This window comes from Poecilia reticulata, linkage group LG4 (assembly GCF_000633615.1).
Source record: "Poecilia reticulata strain Guanapo linkage group LG4, Guppy_female_1.0+MT, whole genome shotgun sequence".
Classification (NCBI taxonomy): Eukaryota; Metazoa; Chordata; class Actinopteri; order Cyprinodontiformes; family Poeciliidae; genus Poecilia; species Poecilia reticulata.
Genome location: NC_024334.1, coordinates 5,299,438 through 5,311,286, shown reverse-complemented (window position 1 = coordinate 5,311,286; position 11,849 = coordinate 5,299,438). Strand labels below are relative to the sequence as shown.

General features: G+C 44.0%; 2 protein-coding genes across 3 annotated transcripts in view; both read left to right on the top strand.

The window, feature by feature from the left end:
* The first annotated feature begins 353 nt into the window (after window positions 1–353).
* Window positions 354–3,191, top strand: LOC103463258 (oocyte zinc finger protein XlCOF6.1-like). 2 transcript variants are annotated; one of them, XM_008406497.2, is made up of 2 exons: window positions 354–755; window positions 1,789–3,191. In XM_008406497.2, the coding sequence occupies exons 1-2, from the start codon at window positions 584–586 to the stop codon at window positions 3,078–3,080; spliced, it is 1,464 nt and encodes a 487-aa protein (XP_008404719.1). In that variant the 5' UTR covers window positions 354–583; the 3' UTR covers window positions 3,081–3,191. The 2 variants fall into 2 exon arrangements, with proteins under 2 accessions (XP_008404719.1, XP_017159794.1); XM_017304305.1 differs by having other exon boundaries at window positions 675–755; window positions 1,818–3,191.
* A 5,106-nt stretch (window positions 3,192–8,297) lies between these two features.
* Window positions 8,298–11,849, top strand: part of thop1 (thimet oligopeptidase 1) — a 15,726-nt gene continuing 12,174 nt past the window's right edge. The window contains exons 1-2 of the mRNA XM_008406496.2: window positions 8,298–8,400; window positions 10,994–11,200. Coding sequence (XP_008404718.1) covers window positions 8,388–8,400; window positions 10,994–11,200 — 220 coding nt within the window. The 5' untranslated portion in view covers window positions 8,298–8,387. The remainder of the gene's footprint in view (window positions 8,401–10,993; window positions 11,201–11,849) is intronic.

Sequence of the window (11,849 nt, the reverse complement as noted above, 5' to 3'; positions counted from 1 at the left end):
TCTCTGTTCGTGTTGCTGCTCGTTTTAAGCAGGAGATGTTTTTCCTGAGACACAGGAAGAAAACAACATGTGTGAGAAACATTTCAGACAGTAATGTGACCAAGATAAGTAACTGTAATCTGATTACTGTCTTACTTGTTACTGAAGAAACGGGTTCAGAGTTACTGACATCATTGTGCTCAACTTTATTGTCTTATTATCAAATACTTTTCGCTCTTGCGTGAGTCGTTTCTTGGATGAATACTTTGTAGTTTTACATTAAAGCAGACTGAGGTAGTCGTTACAAAACCTCTGGCTGCTCTTTTCATAGTTTTAGATGAATTTTAAATCTTATTCGTGTAGATTTATATGTATCATTTAAACTTTGTGTGTTTATTTGGTTTATTTCTTAATCTAGTAATACAGTTTTAATAACTGAGTAGAAATAAAATCCTAACGGAAACTTTTTGGTTCAGATTGTTTACATTTTTCCGGCGGTTTCACTCCAGTCCAGCAGGGGGCAGTAAGGCGGCTCACCGCCAGTCCGCTAGCCCCGTTAGCATGTTAGCTTGTTGTGAGCGTGTTGTGAGTCTGCGCAGCAACAATGTGTTCCGTTGAGCCTCTGAGAGAGTTTATCAGAGAGAGACTAACTGCTGCTGCTGAAGAAATCTTCACCCAGCTGGAAAAAACCATCGTCCAGTACGAGGAGGAGATCGACCGGCAGCGGAGGCTGCTGGACCTCAGCTGGAGACCCCGAACCGAGCAGAACCCCGCAGGTAGGTCCTGTCCGGCGGGGGCAGCGGGCTGAAGCTGGGAACCAGGTTCTGTTTCATCACAGGGTGGTTCTGATGGTCCAGTAAACGGAACCAGAACCAGAGAACGTTCTGCTCCCCGGTTCCATTAACCAGCACTTTATGGAACCGTAGTGGGTCAGAATCTGGACCTTTCTCACCCATCCGACCTGGTAGCTGGTACCAGGATTATGGGTCAGTAAGACCCAGTCAGAACCGCATCTGTTGATATCTGGGCTTTTTAGCAGAACATCAGAACCACACCGGACCGAAGCGGTCCTCCAGAACCAGAACCAGCAGCAGCGACGAATCAGGGGTGTGTTTACTGCTGGTTCTGGACGGATCCGTTTAGAACCAGAACCACAGCAGGACTTTGGCTCCAGATACCTAAGAAATGAAATGATTACCTCGTATTTCCTGACATTTTATCCTAAAATCGGACTAATTCTGATGAGCAGACATGTTCTGATACTTAAGCAAAATATTAATGAATTTCTAAAAACCTGAGACAATGAGCTTAAATTTGAATAAAATGGAAATGACGTCAGCATTTGAACATTAATGACGTTTTAAAGATGTTCTGCTCAGTCGGTTCGTCCAGCTTTGATGTTTTATAACAAGAACAAAATCATTTTATCTCACCAGGAACTCAGAACCTGGCAGCGGCTCAGAGGAGACACAACATTAAAACTGCATCAAACTCCAGTTAGTAAAGTGACAACATGGCCGAATCATCAGGAACCATTAGATGGTTAAAACACATGAATCCTGATTTAAAGCTTAAAAACCAGTTTTTACTGCTGAGCCGAGTCGCGTCTCATTAATGCAGCCGTATTAAGAAGGACACGACTTACTGAACCAGACCACATGTGACTGTCTGACCTCGGATGGTTTGATTTGTTTTCATGTAATCAGTTTTTATCATCATTACGTTGTTATCTCGTCGTCTTCGCTGGGTTCTGCAGAGGTTCTGTTAGACGCAGCGAAGCAGCATCTCTGATCTCTGTTTCTCCTCCAGTTCTCCTGCAGACCTCCACCTGCAGGCAGGTTCTAGATGAGATGAGCTCTGGTCTGGACCCGGCGGAACCAGAACTCCCACAGATTAAAGAAGAACAGGAGGAATCAGAGCCTGAGCTGGACAAAGATGAATATGTACAAGTGTGCATCAGCGAGGATGAGGAGGAACTGGTGCTGAAGCAGGAGCAGGAAACGGACCCAGACGAACCAGAGCAGAACCAGGCCCGGTCCCAAAGCTCAGCTGAAGCTGAGAAGGTGGATCAGAAAGGAGGTGATGAAGAAGCAGAGGAGGAACCTGACAGTGTAGGAACGTCTGCCAGTTCAGCAGGTGCACCTGGGACTGGTTCCGACCCGAATAGAAAATCCTCTCAGTGTGACGTATGTGGAAAACATTTCACTCAGAGTTACAACATGAGGGCTCACCGCCGGATCCACTCAGGCGAGCGGCCGTACTCCTGCCAGGTCTGCGGGAAGAACTTCATCAAATACGACAACATGCTGGTTCACAGCAGAACCCACACGGGTCAGAAACCTTACTCCTGTCCGACCTGCAGCAAGCGCTTCAGCCAGCGCAGCAACCTCACCTTCCACATGAGGATCCACGTCGGCGACAAACCCTTCACCTGCAACACCTGTGGGAAGAGCTTCACCTCCAGCGGCCACCTCACCATCCACAGGAGAACCCACACAGGAGAGAGGCCGTACCTGTGCAACGTCTGTGGGAAGAGCTTTAGCCAGAGCGGCGGCCTGTCGGCCCACCGGAGGACCCACACCGGCGAGCGGCCGTTTACCTGCAAGGTGTGTGGCAAAGCCTTCATCAGGAGCGACGAGCTGCTGGTCCACATTCGGATCCACACCGGGGAGAAGCCGTACACCTGCAAGATCTGCTCCCGGAGCTTCGCCCGCAGTTGCCACCTGACCACCCACATGAGAACCCACACCGGGGAGAAGCCCTACTCCTGCCGAATGTGTGGAAAGAGCTTCAGCGAGAATCGCAGCCTGACCGCCCATGTCAGAACGCACACAGGCGAGAGGCCGTTCTCCTGCGACACCTGCCACAAGGCCTTCACAGACAAACGCAACCTGGCCACTCACGCCAGGACCCACACGGGCGAGAAGCCCTTCTCCTGCTGCATCTGTGGGAGGAGCTTTGCAGAGAACCGGAGCCTGACAGGCCACATGGCCACACACACGGGGGAGCGGCCATTTTCCTGCAAAGTCTGCCAAAAGGGCTTCACTCAGAGTGGGAAGCTGGCAGCTCACATGAGGCAACACAGAGAAGAGAACGTTTAGGTGCACCTGCTGATTTTATTCAGAAGGAGAAGAAACTGGGAAGCATTAAGTCACTGTATTTGTAGCAGCATAAAATACCTTTAGGGAATAAATTTGGTCGGTGTTGAGTCATATTTAGGGCTTATGTGGAAATTCAAAAAAATTCAAAGTCCAGTTCTGGTGTCCTGAGCAACAGAATGTAACTGAGCCTCCTCTCACAGGGTAACTCCTGGCTAGCTCGCCATATTTAGCGCTGGACTTGCTAGGCGGTTCGACTGCAGGGAAGACTCTCCCAGAACTGTCCTCTAGAGGACAGCAGTCTCAGCAGTTCTGGGTTGAACTGTTTCCACCCAGAACCAGTGGAAGTGTGTCGTGATGTGTGATTGATCAGGAGTTTGTGGATGTGTTTTGTGTAGAAATGCGCTCAGACAGCAGTACTGATATTTCACTAGTTTGCTATCTGAAGGCGACATGAATACATGTGTAGCCGGGACATTTTGTCTCTGGAAGCATGTTCCTGCACACTCTGCCCATATATGGAAGACGCTGTGACAGAGCTGACTCTTCACGGAGGCAGGTGATCAGCACTCAGACCTAAGAGCAGGTAGATCACTGAGGAGATCAGAGGTTTGATCCTTAACACTGGTGTTGAGGTTGGTTTTGTTTCTGATTCCTCCCTTCATTTTTGAAGGCGACATCCTTTTTAGAGGAAGTGACACACAGAGCGCCGTTGACTGATTTCACTTCTGAGGAGGTAAAAGCCGCTTATTGTTTGGCTACTTCAGGTGCTTGTCTAACTTTATCCCTTTTGTGTGTAAGACGCTACTGTTTCAGTTTAGTTCAAATTAGAATTACTCCATTTTGGTAGTTATTATTGGTTAAAATTAGTTGTGTGCCGATCCCAGGGGCGCTGTATTGAGGGGGTAAGTTAGGACAAGTCCAAGGACCCCTGACCAACAGGGGGCCATCCACAAATTTTTTCTAATTTTTTTAATCATAGAAATAAAAAAAAATGGGGGCCCTGTCAATTACAGAATGAATCATATTGTGTTTTCTAAAATTGTTTTTAGCAGTAAAAATCAAATGTTGCCCCTCCCAGACCAAAACACACATCTACATTTGCCCTGAACCCCCCTGGATCTGCATGAAATGGTTCGTTCCTGCTCAGCGGTGACGTTTTCAGCAGCAGTCAGTTCAAGACAAGAACGACTGGCTGTTRCTAAGCTGCCTAGAAAACTTATAAAGTTGGGTTTTCAAGAAATASACAGAGAAAAAGGTTAAAGTGTCGATTTGTAACCCAGTTTTTCTCCAAGAGGTGAGTAGACTGAGATCATCAACCATTTAGCATAGTTAGCTTAGCTACAGACTGTTTGCCTCCATTTCACTAGCATTTAATGAATTAAGAAAAAAAATTACCAACATATTAATATTTTTAATATGTTGTACATTTTACCACTTAAGAGATGAGTCAGTCAGCAGCAGCTCTAACCCACGTCCCTCCAGATCTGTTTTCTCCTGAGTGAAATTAAAGCTGCATTATGTCACTTTTATAAAAATATATTTTTTTAAACTGTCATTATGTTGTGACAGGATGGTATGAGAGGTAATATGTGAAAAATCTATTTCCTCTGTCAGTGGCAGGAGAGTTTTAGTGCTGTCAATCACCATCTCATGTGGCTGCTCATCCTCTCTCCCCTGCTCTGTGCTATGCTGCAGCTAATACAGCCTGTTGTGAATGTTAAGTCTAGTTAGCATAGCTACCAATGACGGCAGAATAACATTTTTCCTGTAATAAGTTGTTTTTCCACCATTAGCACATTTAGCAGTGAATGAATGAAGTTGATTGACAGCACTAAGACCCTCCTCCTGCAGGTAAGCTCAGTGTGTGTCAGAGTTTTGCTAATAGTCACCTCATGAATAAGTTTGTCTCTCTAAGCTGGAAACAAGGTGAGGTGGACTATGCCGTTCTTGGAGAACCCGGTTTCAGATGGTTCAGAGAGACCCCTCCACTCCTCATCTTTAAGTTTCTGTTTCATGACCGACCTCCACCCCGCCTTCAGTGAAACCAGGCTGCTGCAGGGGGACGAGTTGGAGTTGTCCTGAGACTCTCCTCCTTTGCAAAGGCTGAAGTGATGCTACTCTCTGTGTGGTTCTTTACATGAACAGGTTAAAATAGCCAACAGTGGGGATGAATCCGCGGTTTGGCGTTGGAGACGGAGGACTGGGACCTTAATAGCAGGTTTATTAGGATGCAGCAGGGTTTCTGCTGCGTTCTTGTGGAAAACAGAGTGGTGGAAATACAAGCGGCTTATATATGTACGTTTTTTTTTTGTTTTTTTTTTTACTTTGTAGGTGCGGCTTATAGTGAGGAACTCTATTGTCCGGAAAATACGATATTTGTAAACTGCACTTCTATTCGCTCTGAAATGCATTAAATTGCAGTTCCAGCAGTTCGCCAGCAGTGGACGCAGTAACGGCTGGTCAGCGGAGGCGCTCACTGTCCGCAGACATGAATCACGTCTATGTGTCTGTTAACAGAGTTCATCAAATAAAAGAACCTGCAAAATCACACTGATTAATTATTAAGTGTGGAACATATGATGCTTCCCACATGTTCGTTATTTCTATAGATGCTCAGCCGTCCGGGACGTGGCAGAACCAACAGATTTAAACTTAAATATAACTTGTATTGACAGTTATGTCAATAAGTCAATATTTATGAGGAATTTTATCAAGTGGAGTCACTAATTAAAACTTTTTATAGCCTTGAATTTTTGTAAAGATGATTAAATCTGCCACTGAACCAAGATCATATCCAAACATTTATATTTTAGTTTGACTTTTTTAGTTTTACTCTAGTTTTCATACTGAGAAAAACACATTTGATGTGCATCACCACTTCCTGCAGCTTGAACACAAAAACTTTTTAAACCACATTTTACGTTACATTTCACTGTGACTTTGCTGACCTCCCCCCGACACACACACACACACACACACACACACACACACACACACACACACACACACACAGACACACACACACACACACACGCACACGGTTCCTGNCAAGAGGTGAGTAGACTGAGATCATCAACCATTTAGCATAGTTAGCTTAGCTACAGACTGTTTGCCTCCATTTCACTAGCATTTAATGAATTAAGAAAAAAAATTACCAACATATTAATATTTTTAATATGTTGTACATTTTACCACTTAAGAGATGAGTCAGTCAGCAGCAGCTCTAACCCACGTCCCTCCAGATCTGTTTTCTCCTGAGTGAAATTAAAGCTGCATTATGTCACTTTTATAAAAATATATTTTTTTAAACTGTCATTATGTTGTGACAGGATGGTATGAGAGGTAATATGTGAAAAATCTATTTCCTCTGTCAGTGGCAGGAGAGTTTTAGTGCTGTCAATCACCATCTCATGTGGCTGCTCATCCTCTCTCCCCTGCTCTGTGCTATGCTGCAGCTAATACAGCCTGTTGTGAATGTTAAGTCTAGTTAGCATAGCTACCAATGACGGCAGAATAACATTTTTCCTGTAATAAGTTGTTTTTCCACCATTAGCACATTTAGCAGTGAATGAATGAAGTTGATTGACAGCACTAAGACCCTCCTCCTGCAGGTAAGCTCAGTGTGTGTCAGAGTTTTGCTAATAGTCACCTCATGAATAAGTTTGTCTCTCTAAGCTGGAAACAAGGTGAGGTGGACTATGCCGTTCTTGGAGAACCCGGTTTCAGATGGTTCAGAGAGACCCCTCCACTCCTCATCTTTAAGTTTCTGTTTCATGACCGACCTCCACCCCGCCTTCAGTGAAACCAGGCTGCTGCAGGGGGACGAGTTGGAGTTGTCCTGAGACTCTCCTCCTTTGCAAAGGCTGAAGTGATGCTACTCTCTGTGTGGTTCTTTACATGAACAGGTTAAAATAGCCAACAGTGGGGATGAATCCGCGGTTTGGCGTTGGAGACGGAGGACTGGGACCTTAATAGCAGGTTTATTAGGATGCAGCAGGGTTTCTGCTGCGTTCTTGTGGAAAACAGAGTGGTGGAAATACAAGCGGCTTATATATGTACGTTTTTTTTTTGTTTTTTTTTTTACTTTGTAGGTGCGGCTTATAGTGAGGAACTCTATTGTCCGGAAAATACGATATTTGTAAACTGCACTTCTATTCGCTCTGAAATGCATTAAATTGCAGTTCCAGCAGTTCGCCAGCAGTGGACGCAGTAACGGCTGGTCAGCGGAGGCGCTCACTGTCCGCAGACATGAATCACGTCTATGTGTCTGTTAACAGAGTTCATCAAATAAAAGAACCTGCAAAATCACACTGATTAATTATTAAGTGTGGAACATATGATGCTTCCCACATGTTCGTTATTTCTATAGATGCTCAGCCGTCCGGGACGTGGCAGAACCAACAGATTTAAACTTAAATATAACTTGTATTGACAGTTATGTCAATAAGTCAATATTTATGAGGAATTTTATCAAGTGGAGTCACTAATTAAAACTTTTTATAGCCTTGAATTTTTGTAAAGATGATTAAATCTGCCACTGAACCAAGATCATATCCAAACATTTATATTTTAGTTTGACTTTTTTAGTTTTACTCTAGTTTTCATACTGAGAAAAACACATTTGATGTGCATCACCACTTCCTGCAGCTTGAACACAAAAACTTTTTAAACCACATTTTACRKTRSMWTTMAYTSTRMCKWWRCWGMCSKMYSSSMKRSAYWCACWSWYACMYAMACACACACACACACACACACACACACACACACACACASACACACACACACACACACACGCACACGGTTCCTGTCTGCATGTTGGTACCGGACTGACCAGTGTGAACCTGGATCCGAGTTCCTTCTGCAGCAGAACCAGATAAATGTGCTGAAGCGACGGATCCAGACGGATATCGGGTTCTAATGGAAATGAGCGCAAATCCAGATTTCGTTTCAGACTTCTGGTGTCTTATCCGATTTGATCAGCAGGGGGCGCCACATGAGGGCCAGATAAACTAAAACCCGCTTCATTAGTTGGGAAGAAAACCAGTCAGAACCGGACCTGTTGGGTCACTGGGTTCCATATATTAATAATAAATATAACGGAGTTCTTCCTGCTGAGCCATGCTTTAGATTTTCTGCTTTAAATCTCAGTTTTTCTCAATAAAAAGTGAACATTTTCGTCCTGGATCATTTTGCTTTTATTGTGAAACCTCTGATCGGAAATGACGCTTCCCTCTTTAATCCCTATCCGCCGAGTCTGCCCTCATTGAGCCACCCGAACCGAACCGAACCTGATCCTTTCTGTGAAGCATGGGGCCGACAGGTGAGTGGCTGCGGGTCGGTTTCACAGCACCGGCAGCGGTTTGTGGTAAAAAAGCGTTTTTCTGTGGGGATTTCCGGGCAGCGGCTTCAGCCTGCGGGAGCTAGCTGACAGTTAGCATCATGCTAACATCTGTGACAGGTGGTCAGAGATCACCTGCAGCGCGCTGGTTCTGTACCGGAGTCGATTCTGTGCTGAGTCAGATCGATAAAGAAGTTATTATATCTGGAGTTATTTCCGGTCACGTGTTTTCATTTAATTAAAACTTTCCGATCTGTGTAGCATGTTGCTAACAGTGGGAGCTAACCGACTCATCAGCAGCTCCGGTTTGCTAAGTCTGTCACATTATTGATTATTAATTGATTGTGAGGTGATCAGGTCCAATCAGAGCTTCTTTAATAACATCTGGAGTAAAACACAATTATTTGATCAATAATTATTACAAAGATTAGTGATATTATGTAGCCAAGACTGGAATTATTAGGTAAAAGTCATTAATGAATGAATGAAATGACAAACATCCGAACAATAAATGTTATTAAACAGAAAAGAATTAAAATAATATTAATGATCAGGTCAGTTTTCTAACTGATTTCATTTTATACCATCAGGTTAATTAAAGTAAATTCTAGAATATACTTTATTGATCCTCCATAATAGCTCATTTGCTGACAAGCTGCTCCATCCGAGCTGTAAATATTAGTAAATACAAATATAACCATATGCATGAAAATGTGATAACAAAGTGAATAGTTAATAAATGAATACATTATTATTAACCAAACATAATCAACACATTTAGTCCAAACATAAATTTAACTCTCATTTACATTAATAAAAGTTAATTAAGCATTAATTCTCCTTCAGGTGATCCAGGTCACCTGGTTGAAATCCATGGATCTGATAGGTGGCTGTGTTGATGCCTGATTAAAATACTGCTAAACATATTGAGTCTGTTGAGAGTGCTGCTTTAAATCAGCAATATTAAAGAACATATTTCTGTTGCCATGATGAAGATGGTGTTTGGTGTTTCCATGGCAACGTCCGGCTGCAGGAACTGGTTCAGCCTGAACTGTTTCCTGTTCACATCTGATCCAGAATAACTGGAACAAACGTCTCACAGTGAAGGAAACGTTTTCTGCTCAACGATCATAAACCGCTGCTAAGCAACCTAACAAAGATTATGAAGGGAATATATACATAAATAATATTCTAAATAGGCCATAACAGGAGAATTAATATCTAATATCTACCAACAATTATGATCATAATAAATATTCAAACCACACTAAAAATGATCTGGAGGTTTTCGGTCTGAAATGAAGAAGATACTGTTTACTGCAGCCATGTTGCTTGACCTCTGACCTCCACTTATTATTGATATATTTATGCAGTAATTTAAAATAAGTCTGAACTAAATGTTGACACGATTGCTGCAATAATAAAATGAACTTTTAGAAATTATTATCGGGACATTAAACTTACAGAAGGTTTTTATGATCTTTGGAGAAGGGTCCTCAGGAATGTGGCTGACCATGGAGCTGCCTGATTTTTATTGTTTTATTAAAACCTGATAGTGTTGATAAAAATATAATTAACAGGAAGTTACTAAATAAAGCTTCATAAGTCATAATTCACCAAATTAAGAATAAAAGTACAGAAAAGTACATTTGTGCTGAAATCCCAGATTTATCCTACTTATGTTTTATAAATGTTATTTTTGCACTTTTTTAGTGGAACCAGATTTAGACAAATTCTCAGCGATGAACGAAACATCTTAATATTTAAATAAATATATTTGTTGTTCATAATCAGCCCTTCCTCAGCTGTTGCATTGATTTGGTGTGGAGAGCTTCAGATTTTATTTTCTATTCATTTTCTTTTGCTCCCCATTAAAATGAACGTTTTCCTCTTTTAATGTTGCTAATTTACCAAAACAAAGTGAATAAAAAAACAAAAGGAGCTGCTGAATGTAGAGACCAGGTGGGGTCATGTGACTTTGGTGCCACGCCTTTATATTCTGGCTTCTGATTGGCCGAGTGGCCATAGATGTGGCCACGCCCACCCAGCCTTACGAGCTGGGTCAAAGGTCAGCTTTAATATAAGCTGTGAAGGAAACTAAAGTGAATATTTAACCTTCGTTCTCACAGAGCTGGGAAAGTTTTCACACCTTCCACATTTCACTGGATAAATATTTAGAGAACCTGAGTGAATTCATTCATTCATTCATCCATTCATTCATTCATTGATTCATTCGTTAGGAGGAAGAACTAGTCACCCTGTAGACCCAGTAACAGCCCCTCACCATCACACTGCCACCACCGTGCCTCTCTGCTCAGTGTGGATGAACAGGATTAGTCCAGTCTAGGAAGATCCTCCTTTAGCAGACAGTGTTGCAGCAGACCTGATGAAGACTCTGACTGAAGACGGTGGAGGCGCTTCGAGGCCTGTGCAGCATGTTTGGAGCGTCTAGTGTGGCGATTCGAACCGTTTTGAGCGGATCCAACGTGTCCGACGGTCAAAACGTTTTGGAGTGAACGCACCAGTAGGGTGTGAATACTTTCTCACAGCCGTGCTCACCTGTCCGTGTGTCCAGGTGAAGTGGCGTTCGGCAGCCCGGCGGCGGTCTGCGCGGAGAACCGTCTGCGCTGGGACCTGAGCCCGGAGCAGATCCGGCAGCGCTCCGACGACCTGATCCGGAACACCAAGGAGGTTTACGACAGCGTGGGCCGGCTGGAGCTGGACTCCGTTACCATGGAGAACACGCTGAAGGCGCTGGCCGACGTGGAGGTGGAGTACACCGGTGAGTCCGCTGGGGGTCAGAGGTCACACCACAACCAGATTCCTCTGCTCACAACGAGTCTGGGAGGGATGGAGCCCTCTGCTGGGGTCAGGGGTCAGCTGGGGATCTCCTGCTTTGTCTGTGGTGGAGCTGAGTCAGCAGAGCCTGAATCAGAGCGATGGTTCAAATCCCATCAGCAGTTTGGAGACAAAGCAGCTGAACCAGCAGCAGCTTTGTTCTCCACGAAAACATCTCCAGCTCCTGATTGGTCCGTTCCACCAGCCTGCTTTCATTCATTCCAAAATAAAAGTCTTTTAATTTAATAGTCTTATAACAAATTAAAAGTGAAAATTGTCTTTTTCCCCAAACCAGTCCAGCTTAGAAGTGGGTCCAGACCGGGTCATGTCAGAACCCGGTCCGGACTGGTCCAGTATTATTTCAGCACACCTGGGGCGACTCCTCCCTCTGCAGGAGGTTGGAGCTCCCTCTAGTGGAGGCCAGAGGTTCTGCAGATGGAGACGATCCTGCCGACTCCTGAGCTCCAGGAAACATTCAAGTACAACTTTGGTCTGATTGAAGGTTAAAGGTCTGTTTTCTCTCCTGCTGTGACTCCGCCTCTCTGCTGTGGCTCCGCCCCTCTGCTGTGACTCCGCCCCTCTGCTGTGACTCC